The sequence below is a fragment of the Capra hircus genome, chromosome 12 (assembly GCF_001704415.2).
Source record: "Capra hircus breed San Clemente chromosome 12, ASM170441v1, whole genome shotgun sequence".
Classification (NCBI taxonomy): Eukaryota; Metazoa; Chordata; class Mammalia; order Artiodactyla; family Bovidae; genus Capra; species Capra hircus.
Window position 1 is genome coordinate 60,715,187 of NC_030819.1, and position 18,015 is coordinate 60,733,201.

At 40.0% G+C, this 18,015-nt stretch overlaps 2 protein-coding genes across 9 annotated transcripts in view; one reads left to right on the plus strand and one right to left on the minus strand.

Annotated features, from left to right (window-relative positions):
- Positions 1-18,015, plus strand: part of NBEA (neurobeachin) — a 667,995-nt gene that overhangs the window by 444,549 nt on the left and 205,431 nt on the right. For all 8 annotated transcript variants that reach the window (XM_018056646.1, XM_018056648.1, XM_018056650.1 and 5 more), the window contains one exon: positions 2,929-3,065. In XM_018056646.1, the coding sequence (XP_017912135.1) occupies positions 2,929-3,065 (137 nt within the window). The remainder of the gene's footprint in view (positions 1-2,928; positions 3,066-18,015) is intronic.
- MAB21L1 (mab-21 like 1) lies at positions 4,803-7,510 on the minus strand. The gene has a single exon (XM_005687518.3). It carries the CDS (start codon positions 6,732-6,734, stop codon positions 5,655-5,657), a length of 1,080 nt encoding a protein of 359 aa, XP_005687575.1. The 5' UTR covers positions 6,735-7,510; the 3' UTR covers positions 4,803-5,654.

The window sequence follows — 18,015 nt, forward strand, 5'->3', positions numbered from 1 at the left end:
CTGAGGACCTTGGTATAATGGATCCTTTTATTGCCACAGTACTGATTAGCATGAATAGATCTACATCCAGTCCCCAGTTCCCTACACCTAACAAGATTAAATATGTATCTAGTGATCTTCTAGAACAGAATCTGCCACATCACTCTGTCTCTGACGTCTAGACATGTTGCCCTTTCTAAACTATTTTTATTTGGAAAGGAATCCAAGGTTTCCAAATAACCAGATCTTCCACTCGGAAGATGCTGGGTGCTGGTTTGTGACCGTGCCTTATGTAAACATTTTAATATAGGATCCCTAAAATCCAGAGGCTCCCCCAAAAGGGATTAAAACATAATCCCCTCTCTGTTATCGCTGTAGTGGATTAACTCTGTTCTCTCTGCGGCTGGTTTGCTCCCTGAAGGCTACAACAAAAAGACTCAGCGCTCCTTAAACATGCTATGGAATTGGAAGTTGTAATTGGAGATTTCCAAAGGACAGGGGTAAAAATGACACACTATTAAGGCTGAATATTTCATGAGTGCCTTTCTTAAAGAAGGACCAGTTCGAAGCCCTTTTATAACCGTCGCCCCCCCCCCCCGCCCCCAGAAAAAAAAATTCCAATTCAGTAGAACGCGTTTGGAGTAAAATCAAAAGGAAATGCAGTCGCCTTTCAGAAAGGCAGAGAAACAGGTAGCGGAAATGTGTTCCCCGTTAAAAGTTCACAGAATTGTGTACTTAAAATTCATAATACCTTGTATTTCGGTCAATCAGTTTCTGTGGTTTTAATAACGGGTATCATGATTTTTACCTTTTTTCCAATTTGTTTGGATATGTTAAATTGTTTTTTAAGAGGACGAAGCAGTTCGCCATTTTTAATGTTTTTGACCATTCATCGTCTCCAAACACCAGACTATTCTATGAAACCAGAGATCAGTAGCTTTCCGTGTTTAGAATGAGGACTTTGCTGAGGGTTCATCAAGGCCCAAGGATGCGTAGGAAGACACTGTGTCCGATGTGAATCAGGTCACCTTTCTCATCTCGCCCCAGTCAAGAGTAAACCTCCCAGATTTCTACCGAAGAGAAGTACGAAGAGTGGCCGCCAAACGAGCGACACGGCGGCTTAAGGGTTAAGGGAGCGGTTCGAACCGGCCGGAGCGCGGGGGGCTTCTGAGGAGCGCGCGCGCAGACCCTCCAATAAACACAAAGGAGGGCCTGGGGAATAGAAACCCAAATCCACTTGTAATCGTACAAGAGATTCGGGCATAATTACTTGAGCAACCTAGATTAAGATTGATGAGCCTTTAAAGTGGCGCTTCAGATCGACCGCCTCGCCCTTTGGAAAGAAAAACCTTATGGAGCCAAGGCGGACCCCCGACTCCGCTCGGCCCCAGCGGAAGCTGCCCGCCCGAGACCCGCGCCGGGAGTCGGCGCGCCTCGGGGCCGGGCAGGCTCCCCGGCTGCGGGCTCGAAGGGGCTGGGAAGCAGCAGAGTGAAAGCAGGGGCTCCTCGTGAGCCCGCCCCGGGCGGGCGGTCCCGACCGGGATGCAGGCTGACACCCAGTTTGCCCCACAGTCACCCCCCCAACCCCACCCCCCCCCGCCCTTTAAGCGCGACAGCCGGCCGATTCCTCCCTGGTCCTCCTGTAGCAGAAATGCCCGGCTTTGTGCAGGACGGTCGTGAACTCGGCGTGTACCGCTCCCTGGAGTCGTGGGCTCCACCGCGGTCCCCGCGCTCGGACAGGGACCAGGCCCGGCCTGCTCGCCCCTGTTCCGGCGGTGCGAACGGGTCTCCCCGCGAGGAGCCGCCGCTCGCGAGGGGCCCGGGCCTGAGCGGCCGCAGGGGACCTACCTTTTCATTCCTTTCCCCTACTGTTACTGTGACTTCTCTAAATGTGTACTGGAGAGGGCGGGTTGGGGGTGAGGTGTTGCGGGGATATAAAGGAATATAATGAGCCCTGGCTACAGAATAACGAAAAATACATTTTTTTTTCTAAGTGTATATTTTAAGTACAGACTTGAGGGGAGCGAAGAATGTCCCCGCTCTACGGGGAATCTTAAAGGGGCAGTTAAGTAACCCCCTCCCTCTTTGAATTAATATTCTAATACGTGAGATTTTTAATTTTAGATTTTAACTCAGATGGAAGGAATTGGAAGTAAGCACCTTGTAGGCACACTTTCTAAAAATCTCTTTACTGAAGCTTAGTTTCTCTAGTCCCCAAAGTTGAGAAAGGGCACTTTGCAGACGCTCTTCTGAGAATCGTTTTGTTCAGTCGTCTTACAGTTTCATAATGTTTGGCTTATTCCAGGTGAGAAAAAAATAACTGCTACAATTTTCCTGCTTTTCTGCATAAACAATGTATTTAACGTCCGCGTTTTGCGAGTGTATCGATGTGCTCTGCGCGTGGGGATACCTTCCTGCAAGATGCAAACCCGTTAGTGCAGTGGGATTTACATATTAGACCCTGTACCTCTTCACATCCTCCCGCCCATCCTGGGGGGCCGCTGCTGCCCAGTGGACGGGATTTACACGTTGGCTGGTCTTTGGGGACTGTGCTGACTGCCCAGAGCGTCTCTTCCGAACGGAAAGCCTGTGCGTGCTCAATGGAGAATCAGGGCCTTAGAGAGTCATTCTGCACCTTTAAGTTGGTTAATGTCAGCGCCCCACTAATTATGTAGGATTTCTAGGCAGAGGTTGCAGACTTGCTTGCTGAGGGTCACTTATTCGATTTTGTGACCTCTTGGGTTTTTGTAGAATTATTTATCTCCAGTCTGGTTATTATAAGGTAATGTGTAACAACTAAGCAGACCTATCTCACATGAAAGGAGCTTGCCGCATAATATAGACACTTTTTTTCAGTGCATGTTTAAAAACCTGAGGTGCCCTTCGGAGAGGGAGCAGACAAGGGGCAAAGAGGCACAGCCTGACTCCTCTGGTGCCTTCTTCTTTCAGGTCCAGTGGTTCTCAGCACTCCTGCCCAGCTCATCGCTCCTGTGGTAGTGGCCAAGGGAACTCTCTCCATCACCACGACGGAAATCTACTTCGAGGTAGATGAGGATGATCCTGCCTTCAAGAAGATCGACACAAAAGTGAGTTAAAATGATTCCGTGTGCTGTACTGGTGGCTTTGTGGCAGGCAGGAAGTGGTTTTCAATTTTGCTTGGTTTTAAATGACAGTGGGGGAGGGGAGCACATTCCCATCCTCCTCATAGAAAATGAAATGAATGAAATAACACTTGCTCTATTTTATGGGATTGGAGAATATAGTAACCATCTTAAATCCTGTTATTACATTTTAACAGTCTCTGTGTGCTAGTGCCTTTGTGTGCATTTGGGCAAATTTGGTAGTGAAGCCAGTTGCTCCCAAGTCCCTGGGGTACAGCATCTCAGATTCTCTGGGAAGACTGGGAAAGGGCTCATGGAATTTCTTACTAAGGTCACTTTTAATTTCCAAAAGTATACATTGAAGTATGAATCACTGTTTATTAAAAGATTGTAAGAAAACTGTGGAGGGGCATTTAGATATAAATTCATCTCCATTATTACATCCAGTTTTCATCTCCTGAAATAAGAATGAGTTTTATATGTGAATTTAAGAAGAGAAATTGATTCTCTGAGAAGCGTTGCTTTAAAATCTGTGTACATAGTATGTATTGTGCTCAGATGTTTAAAGATGAGGTCTTCTGTGGTTGTAGTGCTGGACAACATATATTTGGATGATTTGAAATACATAAGTATTTGTTTATTATATTTTATTTTGTAAAACTTAAAACCTGAGTATTCAGCAGCTCTATACCTCTGAAGTTTCTTCTGAAATCAGTTTCATTGTTGTTTTAACTTTTATGTTACTCTGCCATTTGTAAAGTTTTTTTTCCTGAGGCTATCAATTCAAGAACATAAGCCATGCTAGATAAACAAGCATCATTTTACAAAAATCTGCCTTTAAAGTATTTTTCAGAGGCAATTGTTCTCAAATAGCAAAAAACAAATGCTCCCAAAGATCCAAAACTTTATTGTTTGTGTTTAATTTATATATAGAAGTAAAACATTATAAAATGCTATTTGTGGACTAGCAATTAAAAGTCTCAAATTTACCTCCACCTGAATTAACTAACCAAGGCCCATAGGTGATTAGCCCCTCCCTGACTTGCTGACTCTTAAAATACTCTGGATGATAATCACAGGACTTCTTTTATTTCTAGCTCCAAAACAATATAATTTTGGAAATGAGTTTGAATGTAGTGCATTTGATTTTAAATCATTTAAAGTTTGTCTTTATGCTTTTATCATTGGCTTACTCTATGAAATAAATGGTAATTTTGGATTTCTGATTAATTTATCCTGCCAGTGGAACCCTTACTGCATAAAATAAGGTTTGACATATATTAGGTCAGAAATTACCTTCATTTTATTAGCAAAGTTTTCATATACAAATATCAAAAGTTTTATTAGGACTTTGTTAAGTTCATTTTTCTCAGAGTTTGTCTGATTTTTAACTCAGCAACCATGACTGTCATGACATAGTTCATCCTTATAGTGTCAAAAATTCTACATAAATAATTAACCCAAAAGAGCACGCTTTCAAAGGTAGATCTAAATTATTTCTGTTGTCAAATACAATAGTCTTATAAGTAAGTCAGAAGCTAACACTAGATCATTATATTGTGTAACTATACAAAAAGAGCTTTTTGCCAGTTTTAAGGTTTTATTTTTAATTATTTCATTAGCATATTTCTCAAAATGTTTAAAATATTCAAGTGGTTCAGTTTTCAAATTGAAGCATTACATCTTTTGACAGGAAAACAATTTAAAGTGAGACACAACAAGTTTTATTTTACTTCATTTATTAGCTTCTAATTAAATAAAAACCAGCAACAGAAATTAAAATCTAAATCACAAAAGTAATTATCCAGTGTATTTCAAGTGCATTTTTCAAATATATAATTCAGATATTCAAGCGTTATTATATAAGCTGAATTCAAATTTCTTTGAATATATTTAAATAACATTTCAAGTATATTTATGGAATGTTAGAAATAGAACAAGCAATATATTTGAAACAACATGTAAACTTTTTAAAGTTCAGACACTTTTAAAGACAGATAAAAGTACCAGGAGGAAATCTACCTTTAAATTATATCTTTGTTAGTGGAAAATGTCTGGAAGTATCCAAAATGCCAATTTGACTTTTGTTCACCAAATCACAAAACACCAACATCCACACTTTCAAAGACAATGTGAGCTCACAATATTTGTTACAAATCAAAATATACATTACACTTTCCTTCAGATGGCATATCCAAATCATGTTTACTCACAGCCAAGATTGCTATAATCCTCTGATAGGCAGCGTTCACTGCGGTCTTGCGTTACAGCCAGGCTGTTTTCCGGGTGTTCCTGTGTACTTTTGAAGGGCGATAGGAAATCCTTTGTAAAGAAGTCTTCTAATACTTGTGGGTTTGGGGTGTTCTCTATCTGCTCTCCCTACCTTTTCTCCCCTTGGAGGGGTGGGTGAGATGATGCCTTAAGCGGTTGCCTTAGCACTCCTTTTGAAGGAAGAGATTGTTTGCACTGCCGAGTGGAATATTAGATAGGAATCGAACAGGAAGTTTACACTGCATGAGAACTTTTAAGAATGAATAGTATAATCACATTTCGGCTCTCGATTAAAATTGTCCTCTAAAGTTTCTCCAAACTTTTCGGGTTGGTCAGGATCTCCCTCGCCAGTCGCCACGTTTGTTTGGCAGCGTTCTCTAGAGCCGAGTGAGGTTTGCCTTGAAACAGATCTAAGTTCGGTAGGAAGTAGTGAGGACACCGCCGGCACTGCAGGCAGGAGATGAGTTGCAGCAAAATCCCGTTCAGCCTATCGCCCAGGCAGGACTCGTCCCAGTCCGACTCCCGGGGATGCTTCTCGCACTCGTAGGAAACCAGAGTCTTCATGTGGTAGTTGTTGAGGGGCTGGCCCGGCAGTTCCAGGTGACGATCCCGCAAGGTTTTGAGGATGGAGAGGCATTTCTTCCTGCAGCCCCCCATCTGCAGTCTGTTCTCCGCTTCCGCGAACTGCAGCACCCAGGCGTCGCTCTCGGCCGAGCTCTGCTTGCCGGCCAGGGAGTGGCACTCCTTGGACAAGAGATTGAACCCTTCCGCTTTGACCTCCGCCACCCGGTTGGGTCCCGGCCAGGGGATGTGGGGAAGTGGCCAGTGGGCAGCACTCCTGGGCCAGATCCCGGTGCACTTAAAAGCCGGGGTGATCTGCACCACGTACCTGTCTCGGATCCTCAGTTTCACTTCGCTGGTGTCCGCCACCATCTTTACCACATCCCTGTAGCTACACTTGTCTACCGCCTGAGCCACCAGCGTCTGAAACCTGGACCGGATTTTGCGCGCCGAGAGGTAGCCGGAGGCAGTAATGAATTCCACCCAGAGGGACATGCTCCTCTTGCGGCCGTCGCTCAACTTGAGCACGGCGCAGCCGGGCAGCGAGCCGTCGTCCACAAAGTTGAACACCCCCATCTGGTTAAGGTAAAGCACCACTTCGAATTCGGTGGGGGAGATGACCTCGAGGCCCTCGTAGCGATTGTCCATCTCGTTGAGAGAGCTGATGAACCGGGGCTCCTGCACCTCCACCTCCTTCAGGACGTCGGAAACTACTTTGCAGACTTCCCGGATAGTTTTGGCAATGGCAGCTTTCCTGGCTTGGCATTTTTCGTTGTAGTATTTATTCAGATGGTAAACCAGCTTGGCCTGGGCCGCTATCATGTTGGGGCAGAGATCCGGGTTGTACACCGGAGTCTCGCAGTAAGCTGTGGGATCCAACGCGGCTGCTAGAGCTGGAGCCAACTTCGGTGGAGAAACGGGCCGCGGCGCTCGGAACTGTACCAGAAGCGTCTCTCCGAAGTGCGGCGGCGGCCGGGGAATCCCTCGCGCTGTTCTCCCCTGCCTTTTATCTTTGAGCCCAGCCGGTCTTAAAGTGAAAGGTTGTTCTCCCCCCACCCCTTCTCTCTCTCTCTCTCTCCGTCTCTCTTCCTCTTTTAAAGAATCCTTCCTTGTGTGAGAGAAACGCGTGCAGAGATCACCTCAGTTATAAAAACAAAAGTTGCGGCGAGACCCAGCAAAGCTCTTCCAGTAGTCAAAATAATCAACCCTTTCCGTATTTATTTACGCTTGCCCGTGATCATGGTGTGTGCCGGGCTGTGAATCGGATGGAGGAAAAGTGTGCTGAGTGTGCGTCGGGGGTGAGTGTGCGTCTGTGTATATGTCAGAAGAAGCTGCTGTTGGTTTGTCTTAAGAGCCCAGATGCACTCATGTGGAAATTATAAAGGCAGGGCCAGGCAGGCTGGCGGCCAATCGCCACTGGGCTCGTCACGACAGCCTCCGTCAGCTCCAGCCCGGCTAATTAATCCCCCCTCTTGGATATAGGCACACAAACTAAAGGTAGGAGGCTGCTGCTGGGCAGAAAACCACCCAGGCCACCTAGACAGTTTTGGAAATCAGGAGGAATCTCTCAGCTTTGGTATTAATTGAAGCATATTGACGTTTTGAAAAGACTTGGCAAAGTGGTTCTCTTCTGTGCTGAAAAACCCTGCTTGTCTTTTTAACCGACGAAATGCAAATACAGGTGTACTAATGGTCATCCATCAATTGGTGAATTAGATGGGGTTTTCTAAAACAAAAGTCACTAACTTGCATTTAGAGTGAGATAATTAACCGGTGTTAATCCTGGAGGTCTTTTTGAATGCAGGTTGGGAGTTTGCTCTTCAGTGTATATGCAGGCTGATTTTGGATGGACTGATACCAGTGTAATTTTCTGGATGTTCCCATACTAGAATGATTTTTTTTAATGTTATGCAGTGTTTTACCTATGTTTCTCTCATTTGCAGTTGTTGAAAGGAATCTGAAAATGATTGCTGTTAGATGTTGTCTACTCCAGTTTAAGCTGGGATGTTTAAAAAATGTTTAGTACACCCCTCCCCCCATCTGCAGTCCTCTTTGTACTTTGGTAGACTTGCCCACCATTATAACGAAGACACTAACTTTTCGTATGCACTGGCAGACATATCTGTGAAATAAAACTCTCTCTGAGATTGAGAGATTATCTTAATGTGAGTTCATAATGAACTGTGTTTGAATACATGACAGTTCAGGAGAGGTCATGGAGATAAGACCTAGGGGCAGATACCTATCCTGAAAATTTGCATGTTCGGGCTTTCTGTCTTATTTACAGATGTATTAATTTAGGGTATATGTTCTCTCCTAAGGATCTTTAGTGGTCATCTGACAGTAGACTTCTATTTTATAATATTGCATTGACTTGATTAAGGGAAATGGTTAAGATTTTTAAAGAAAATTAATTTGCAGTCACCTGGGATTTTAAAATTTACATATCATTTTTTAAAAACTTTGAAAGAAATCAATATTTTTAAATTTGGGAATCTAAAAAAGGAGGGCAAAATGGATTTATGTAGAGCTTTTTTTTTTCCCCTGCTGGTACCAGCTGTGTGCTTGATGTACAGGAAGTGGAAGAAATACTACTTAGGGGTTCTGTAGTTGTTTTTAAACCTAGGCAGATTTTTAACACCCTACCTTGAATTTAGATGCTGTCTCTTTCAAATTAAGACTGTTTCCAGCAAAATGCTATAATTCCTGGAACAGGTTTGTAGGCACTTTCTTTCAGAGCCACTTCTAACAAGATCTTGTTCAGGGCTCCCACTTTCTACTCAAGCCTTTGAATTTTTTTTTCCCCCTTTCTTTCTTCTTTGCACAGGTACAGCATCATAATTTTTTGTTATCCAAGCGTGGTAGATTCCGATTTAGCTTAAAATAGTGTATTAGATTCGGGGCCCAAGGCATCCACCTACTCTGTTCCCCAAGAACCTTGCACCCCCTTAGGAACAGGGATTGGGTGTAACCGCCAGCCCCTCCCTACTTTGGCAGCGATGCGGGTGAACGCACTGCTACCTTTTGGCAGTTGGAAGAGAAGGAAGAGGAGGCAAGTCACCGCCGGGGAACTTGCGGCCACGACGACGAAGATGTGCCGGTGGTCCCTGGTGGAAGCCACCTCTGTCCCCACCCAGTGCAGGTCCCGCGTGCTCCCTGCCGGTCCCGCGGCCCTATGCTCCCTGACTATCCTTCTTTCCTCTATCTGCTCCATGTCTCATAGATTTTGTGTGTGCGCGCTAATGTGGTATGTGAAAACCTTACTAAGGGTCCTGGGTTTCTCCACGTCTGCTGCAGGCCAAGTGTTCTGCCCACGCGCCCCGCCGCCGCCCGGGCGCACGTGTGGTCGCGGCCGAGCCCGCGCTTTCTGGTCCCCGGGCCCTTGCGCCCAGAGCGCTCTCCCTTGGGTTCAGGTCAGAGTGTCCCTTGTTTTCTTGGACCACCTGCAAATGCCCCAGTTGTCGAAGACGTCAGGCACCCTGGGATGCGGAGGCCCCGAGGCCGTTCGGGGGACCGCTGCGGCGGCCGTCCGGGTGGGTCGGACTCGAAGGACTCGAGGCGCGCCGGGCGGTAGCGCTGGAGCCAGGCGCGCAGGTGGCGCATCTTCGGGGCTCACTGTGCGGCTTAATTGGGTTAAAGCGGAGCTAAACGCCAAAGCACTTTGTGCAAACTAATTGGTGTAAGCAAGGCCTTTTCACTAACGATTTGCACTTTGAAGAAGAAAAATGGATGGTGAGAAAAGGACTAAGAAACTCGTTAGTCCTAGAGTGTTCCCGGGAAGTGAAGTCTTTGGGCTTCAAGGACGCTGGGACCGTGTTTTCTGAGCTGCTTCCTTCAGCACCCTTCACGCTGGGAGCTGACAGTGATTTACATAACATAGGATTCACCCACCCGCTCTCATCACCGCGGGTGAACTGGGCGTCCTAGAATAATACTCCCGCGCAAGTATTGCTTGTTGCTGCAACACCGTGATTTTCTGTTACACTGAACACGTGAAATGAATTGCCTTCTGTAGCTGATCCTTTCAGTGATCTCAAACACCTCTCATTGTTGAAGGGAAAATTAAACTATTCTGAGGAGTGTGCTTTCTATCCCCCCCCCCACCTTTTTTTTTAATTGAAATGACCTATTGAGAGGAACTTAAAATATAGAGTACGCTTCTGTGTAATTCTGCTGATTTTCAGCTGGGCTTTGGAGATGTCTGATTTGTGAGAACGACGTATTTAACAATTTTAAAGTAATTTTTATAAAATATCATTTGACCTATGAAATTGGTTATTTTCTGTGGTTGTGTAATGCACGGAAATAGCTTAAAATCAATTTTATTTACTTGTGAAAAGTTCATAAAACCGCTCTAATGACACCAGTCTTGTATAATTTTTTTTTACTATGAACATAATCATAGCAGTTAGTATTAGAATGAAAGCTTGTGTGTGTCCAGTGCTTCAGGATATAAATGCTTAATTGTTTTCATTGATATGCCGTGCAGACATCTTTGACAAGAGCTAATAATAGAATGATAATTGAAGAAAACTGACCTAATTGAAGAAAAGAACCCAAGAATCTCAGGATTTAATGATTGTTTGAGATGCTCATATTTGAATGGTATTTGGGATTTTAAGGTCTAACCAACTTGACTTTTCCATTTCCATGCACCTAGTTCACTAGGTGGCTTTGAATTAGAATGTTCTATCATTTTTAAAAAATGGAGAAAATCACAAGCACACGATTATCAAAAATTGTAAGACTGTTAATGAATATAAAATAATTAAATATTGTGATCCTTACCACTTCCAAGCATTCAAAATAACAGTGGTGAAATAACTTTTTTCTGAAGTGGTATTTCCTAAGTAACTTATTCTCCCTTCTGTAAACCTACATAACTTATATGGGACACACAAAATAATGGGCAAAGAGACACCCCATTAGATTAAAGAAAAACTCTATTATGTTGAGAAATGTAGGAATGCAGGGTTTCTGTGTTTTTTTTAATCCTAATTTAAATATGAATTACATGTTCATAAATTTAAGCAATTGTGACCTTTCATCTGGAAAAATGTATCTGTTAGTTAGAGGTTATGCACACACATGTTAAAGATACTGTTCTGTTTTTTCATTATCTGCTGGCTGCTATTCTACTCACAAGTATTCACGAATATAAAGTTCTATTTTTTTAATATGTGCTTATTACACTGGGGAGATAAAAAGAATATGAAGTTGAGTTTATTAAATTATTTATCCCTACTGCTGGAGTGGTTTTGAAAGCTCATTGTACACATCTGATGTCTTCCCCTGCCCCCACCACCCCACCCCGGAACCCACCTCCTCTATTTTTAAAATGCACCTAGGCTATTTCATCTGTTTCATTCTGCCAGACACAATATATTTCTTTTTTTACACTGGAGAAATTAAAGAGAGATATTTGTGTGGGGTTTTCTTTATATGTCACATTAAATAAAAATAGAGAGAGTTTTTCTGGTGATGTAATTTGATGGTGCATCTATACCTTTCTTTGTATTGTGACTCCTTTTATAAGAATACTTGAAACAGAATAGCTTGAAAGCTTCAAAAGTTTCAGTGAGTTCTTAAAATAATTATCTCATATTTTAATATCATCTATGGCAAAGGAGAGCAGAGAATTGAGATCATTGTTGGCACAATTTAGACCCTATTTTTCTTTAACCAGAGTATCTTGATAATTGTGATTACGTTTAAAAATTATTTTTTTAATTCTTCACTTGAATATTCTAGACTGTTGCCTCAGTTTTCTTCATCCCCCTAGTACATGATGATACAGTCACAATGGTAGCATGGAGTACTTTTTTTTTTTTTTGCTACTTTGTTGCGTAGAAATTTTGTTATTGGTCTTAATAAATGTTGAAAGTAATTTTGAGATTAAAAATAGAAATTGGAAGTGTGCTTTACCAGAATCATCACCACTGCTACATTTGCAGATTTGAGTGATTCTGGAGAACTGTGGCCAAACCTTTCTTTTGGTAGAAAAAATAAATTTAAGCCTTGGTTATTCAGATCATTGTCTCAGTTTCCTCACTTATTTTGAATGTAGACACAGAGATGCAGGATATTTTAAGTTGTATCTGTAAACTAACAAATTTAAGGGGCAGGGTTATCAACCAAAAGATTTTCTTATGGTTCACAATGAATTGTGATCTCTAACTGTTTGCAAACATTTAAGGGTAGTGAGGTTAATCAATCATTTATTGATGAGTATTATGGAGTATTCCAACATTCCAGTTCCGCATTGACCCTTTAGAAAGTCACCATTATCTTTATAAACTGTAAAATTTAAATTCATTTTGCTAGATTTCAACTTATGTTTTTAATTTGGATATTGTAAACATATTGTGACATTGGTGGACTCCTGTGATTCTTCTCCATATGAATATATGAAAATTAGGTATTCCTTAGACCATCACTAACATGGATCTATAGACATTTGTGCATATGACTGTATCCTTAGTACTCTTAGTACAGTACAGTTTTATTGCACTTTGAGAAAACAATGGAATCAGATGTGATTAGCATCTGTTAATCTGTCCATCTGTAGTGGGTCATCCAGGATTGCATAGCTCTCATTACTGTCCCAGACTGTATGTGATTAGCCACTGAAAACATTCTACGTAACCTTGAGACTAGAATACAGGATGTAGATAATCAACTTATAGTGACTGCCTGTCTGAAGTAACATTTTCTATTATTAATTTACAATTTTGGAGCTTATTTCTTAATTAGCAAAGCAGTTCTTCTAAACTAGGATTTTTTTTTTTAATGATCAGTAACTGGAGTAATAATTTAAAGGAATAATTATATTAATAAAACCTATTACCTTTTTTCACATATATCCAATAAAATAAATACTTTATAGCAAAAACAGGAAATCAGTTTATGAATAGCAATTTCTTGGATAACTTTACATACTGATACAGATTATAACCATTTTCTGAGAGTAGAACACCTAAATAATGTTTAATTTCCACTTCTGTATAATTGCTTTCATGATACTAATAATACACATTTTAGTATACCTATCTGTACTATTACTATTATTTAGTACTCCGAGTACTATTTTCATGAAAGCACAATTTTTCCATGTGATTTGTCAAAAATGTCAAGTCAAAGGTACTGATAAGTTATTACTACTTTTTAATCTCAATATGTTTGTTTTATCTAAACATCTAGATCAAACAAAAACATGAAGAGCATAAAGAACTTGTAAGACATCGTGTCTCTGATAAAAACTTGTGAATCTGCTGGAAAAAGTTATAGCATTATTATTTTATTTTTGTGGGAAATCATTTTTATTATGAAAGTCAGGTTTATTATGTATATTTTGCGTATGTACTGTTCTAGTCTATGCTTTTTCAATATGAATGTTCCAGTCTATGAGTTCTGACAAATGTATAGAGTTGTATAACATCTGGCACGTAGAACATTTCCATGGACACAAGAAGTTGCCTCATGCCCTTAATTTTTTTTTATTTGTAAATTTTATGATTCATTTATAAGTATCTGGGTGTTTTAGTTTTATATCAAAAAACTTTAGACTATAAACACCTTTAGTTATTCCCCTAGAACTTATTATCTTAATCATGATTCTATTTTAAGACCAGTTTTAATCAGAAAGCCCCAAAATAGACTCAAAATATAAAATGCTATTTCAGATATACAGGCAATAAGTTAACAGTTTTTATTTTACACGAAAGTTGTTTAATTTTACAATGTGACATTAAATGGTTAGTAAAGGATTCATTTTCAGAGGTACTGGTAATATTTGTTATGCTCACAAAGAATATATATATTAGATTTAGGAGTATAGTTTACAGTTTACACATCAAAATGCATATTAAGTTCCTCATATAAGTTAGCAATATTTGTAACATTACTAGCTTTATGTCTTTGGAGAAATAAATCTCTCAACATTTGCATTGTGTATTACCTTACATTTTCAGTAAATTAATCCTCCCTTGATGGTGGGAGATGATGCCAAAGAGTTTATTAGAGCTAATATTCATTAATATATACATATTCTTGGAACATATGCTTCGAATCCTAATTTTGTGTAAATATACATTGTCATTTAAATTTAAATAGTTATAAATATTCCAAACAAAGAATTCTTAAATTGTAATAGTACCAACATCTTCATTGATACTGATGCCCTCTCAAGTATTTTGCTCTTTTACAACTTGGAATAGTACAACTAGTCTTCTCTTTCTACCCCCAAGATATAAAATTATTTAAATGGTTTCTGTTTTCTATTTTAATTTGGCAATTACAATAGGAATTTTAATGTTATGCATGCTTACAGGCCTATTAAGAAAGAAGTTATTGCTTTCTTAATAATCTTAAACCATTTTTAGGAAGTACGCTCTTTTTATGGTTTGCAAAATAGCCTGTGCATGCAGGCTGTATGTACACACACATGCACACACACACACACACACACACACACAGTGTTTCAGATAGTAAAAGGTTGAATTGCCTTCTATACATTTTTATGTTAACCTGTTAAAAGGAAACAGCCTCTAAATGTAGGATTCTTGTCGCCACCAGGATTTAATATCACATCCACAAGATTATTCTGTAATAACCCTTATAGTTTTCAATAATACCTTAGGAGATTGCAGCTAAATGGATTTTTAAAGTAATAATAACTAAAGGGTCCAACCAGTATATATGACTGGTATTTATCCAGTCATATATACTGTGGCAGTTTTGAATGTCATACACTTTTAATTGTGAAATTGAGAAGTTTAAACATTACTAGTCATCCTGTCCATATAAATAAAAATATATTCCTCAGTCCCTCCCATACAGTCCCTCACATACATCATCTGCATGTGTATACAGAAAAACGCCTTCACTTACTTAAAACTGTTTTCACTTTTTTGCAACAGACCAAGGTCACTTTTTTTTTTTTTTTTTTTTTGCAACGTGAACCTGTATTTGATAAACAAATAACTCACTGGGAGGAAAAATGTGGGATTTTTGATTTGGGGGTTTGGGTTTGTTGTTGTTGTTGTTGTTTTTGTTGTTGGTTTGTCTCCCCCTTTTACTAGCAAATTCAGTTTTTCATTTGTTTTGCTTTCCACGCTGCATTACCACAGTTTTCCCCTGTGTGCATCTGCCAGTGTACAATTTAGCCACGGGCATCTGTAGACCTTGTGGTGATCAGTATTGCAGGCAAAAGCCATATGTGTTTAAATAAAAAAAAAATCTCTTTATTTCATTTGCTGTTTTAACTGGATGGATAACTTTTGTGCCTCAAGACAGAAGAAGAAAAAATACAGAAATAATTAATTGCCTCTATTCTTGAGGCAGTTTCATTTCCCCCTCCAATATGGAATGCTTGTCAGCTTTCCTGATAAATGACTGCATGTATTTGCATAGATTTTACATTAACACAAAAATTAGTTTTATTTGTAGAAAACTAGTTTACATAATAATATAAAACCTAGTGTTATTGATTATGTTTGCAAGCATTGATGATTTTTTAAAGGGATTGTAGCCTTCTTATTTTTCAAAGATCTGATCAACCTATTTCTTAATATAAACTTGCTTTTGCTTTATATGTTTTGCACTGTATGAAGCAAACATGCTTATAAACTGTTAAAATTTGAAAACTATTTTATAGGTATATTAACCACAACTGTTTCAGACCCGTGGCTAATAGCACTCATTTGGTAAAAAGATTCTGGCTTTAAACTTTTGCAGAGGAATATTTTTAAATATGTTTTATCAACTGTAGATACCTCCAACAGTTGGAGGATTTCATCTGTGCAAATGATTTTAGTTTTCATATTCATATTATCAAAAGGTTGGGTAGTATATTGAGTGTGTATACTTGAGCTCACTCCTAAGACATTATGCATTGTTTACAACCAAATTTAAAACATGTCTGAGAAGTATCCTTTCTATCTTCAGTCTGTTTCCTTAAATATACTTAATCAATTGATCACCTTAATGTAGCCTTAAAAAAAAAAAAAAAACCACTCTGCTGGAGCTACTTGGGTGCTGAAACAATTCTCCCCCTCTAAGTGGCAGGCAGTAAATGTTTATTCATCCTGTAGTCTGGCATCTTGTTGTCTAGAGGCAACCTGCTAATTATATGCTATCATTGTATTATCCATGTTATGGAAAATCCAAATATGTTCACTGTTGTTAGTTACATTACAGAGCTTTTCATAAAATATACTTGATCCTCAAGAAACCTGCTACACTTAATGGCAACCTAAACCAAGAGTGTCTCTGCCACCCCTTGATTCTGGGACACCCTGGGTGCCAGCTGTCACAGCTCAGCTAATGATGACAAATGCCCCTCTCTATGCAGATTGCAGAGCTTGCAGGCTGCCGTGAAAGGCAACCAGATTACCTTTCTTCAGAGAGTAACTTAACCTTTTAAACTCATGTCAGAATGAAATTATCAGCTGGGATAGTTTCAATATCTATATCTTTAAAACTAAAAAGTCAGAGCATTATCAAATCACACAAGCTTACTTTTTAAGAAAATGTTCCAATTTTTAAATCATTTATGTTGCTTTACCCTTGAATGGCTCTGATATTCTTAAATCAGAAAGTCTAGGAAAGATATACTTCACAACCACACTAGAGCGTCAACCCTGAATATAACTCAAGTAGTGTGAATTATTGACAAAATTATCCAGATTGTTTGGACTAGAAAATAGGCTAGTGAAATTTTGGGGGAAAATTTTTGTTTTCCTTTTCTTCACCTGCATGGTAAAGCCTCTGTTCTGCTGTTATATGTACAGGCCCAGCCCATTGCAGATAATGATATATTATTTTTCTAAAATTCTATGGATTATTACAAAATGACATAGAGAATATTTGTTACTGATGATTGTTTTCTCTGTTTTCAAAACCTGATCTTTTCTTCTAAGTTGCCGATTTGTGCTACAGAAATTTGTTATCATATTACGATGCATCTACTACATGCTGAAAACATTAATGAATACCATTAACCATAATGTAGTGCAGGGGGGAAGTTGCCTGTTAAATGCAATAATACTTTACAGTTGCAACATTCTTTTCAATTTATAAAAGACTTTTATATGCATTTATTCATCTGATACTTAAAATAATTCAGTGATTTGAGAGATGGGTGATAAGGACCAGGGACTACTACTTAATGAACGTTTAATTTCCTTTAATCTTCACAACAAGTATTAGTTCCCATTTACAAATAAAGCGACTGAGGTTTAGAAAGATTAAGTGTCTTACCAAGGGTCATAAAAGTAATTGCAGAACTAGGTCTGTCTGATTGTGACTGCTCTTGGCACTACAGTATCTAGACTGTATATTGTGTATGTGTGTGTGTGTGTGTGTATATATATCCTTCCCAGGTGGCATTAGGGGTAAAGAATCCATCTGCCAGTGCAGGAGGCTCAAGACATGGGTTCAATCCCTGGGTTGGGAAGATCCCCTGGAGTAGGAAATGGCAACCCATTCTAGTATTCTTGCCTGGGTAATCCCATGGACAGAGGAGCCTGGCAGGCTACAGTAGGGTTGCACAGAGTTGGACATGACTGAAGCAACTTGGCATATTTATGTGTGTGTGTATGTATATATATATGTATATATGTAACTATGTATGCACAAATACATACATCTATGTCCTGTCTGTACCCAGAGATAATGTTAGCATCCTAAGGGAGATCAGTCCTGAGTGTTTATTGGAAGGACTGATGTTGAAGCTGAAACTCCAGTACTTTGGCCACCTGCTGCAAAGAGCTGACTCATTTGAAAAGACCTTGATTACTTTGCCAACAAAGGTCCATCTAGTCAAGGCTATGGTTTTTCCAGTGGTCATGTATGGATGTGAGAGTTGGACTGTGAAGAAAGCTGAGCGCCGAAGAATTGTTGCTTTTGAACTGTGGTGTTGGAGAAGGCTCTTGAGAGTCCCTTGGACTGCAAGGAAATCCGACCAATCCATTCTAAAGGAGATCAGTCCTGGGTGTTCATTGGAAGGACTGAAGCTAAAGCTGAAACTCCAATACTTTGGCCACCTAATGCGAAGAATTGACTCATTGGAAAAGACCCTGATGCTGGGAGGGATTGGGGGCTG

Bases quoted from the DNA above. Each gene is read 5' to 3' on its own strand.
- MAB21L1 (XM_005687518.3), bottom strand. From the start codon at position 6,734: ATGATAGCGGCCCAGGCCAAGCTGGTTTACCATCTGAATAAATACTAC.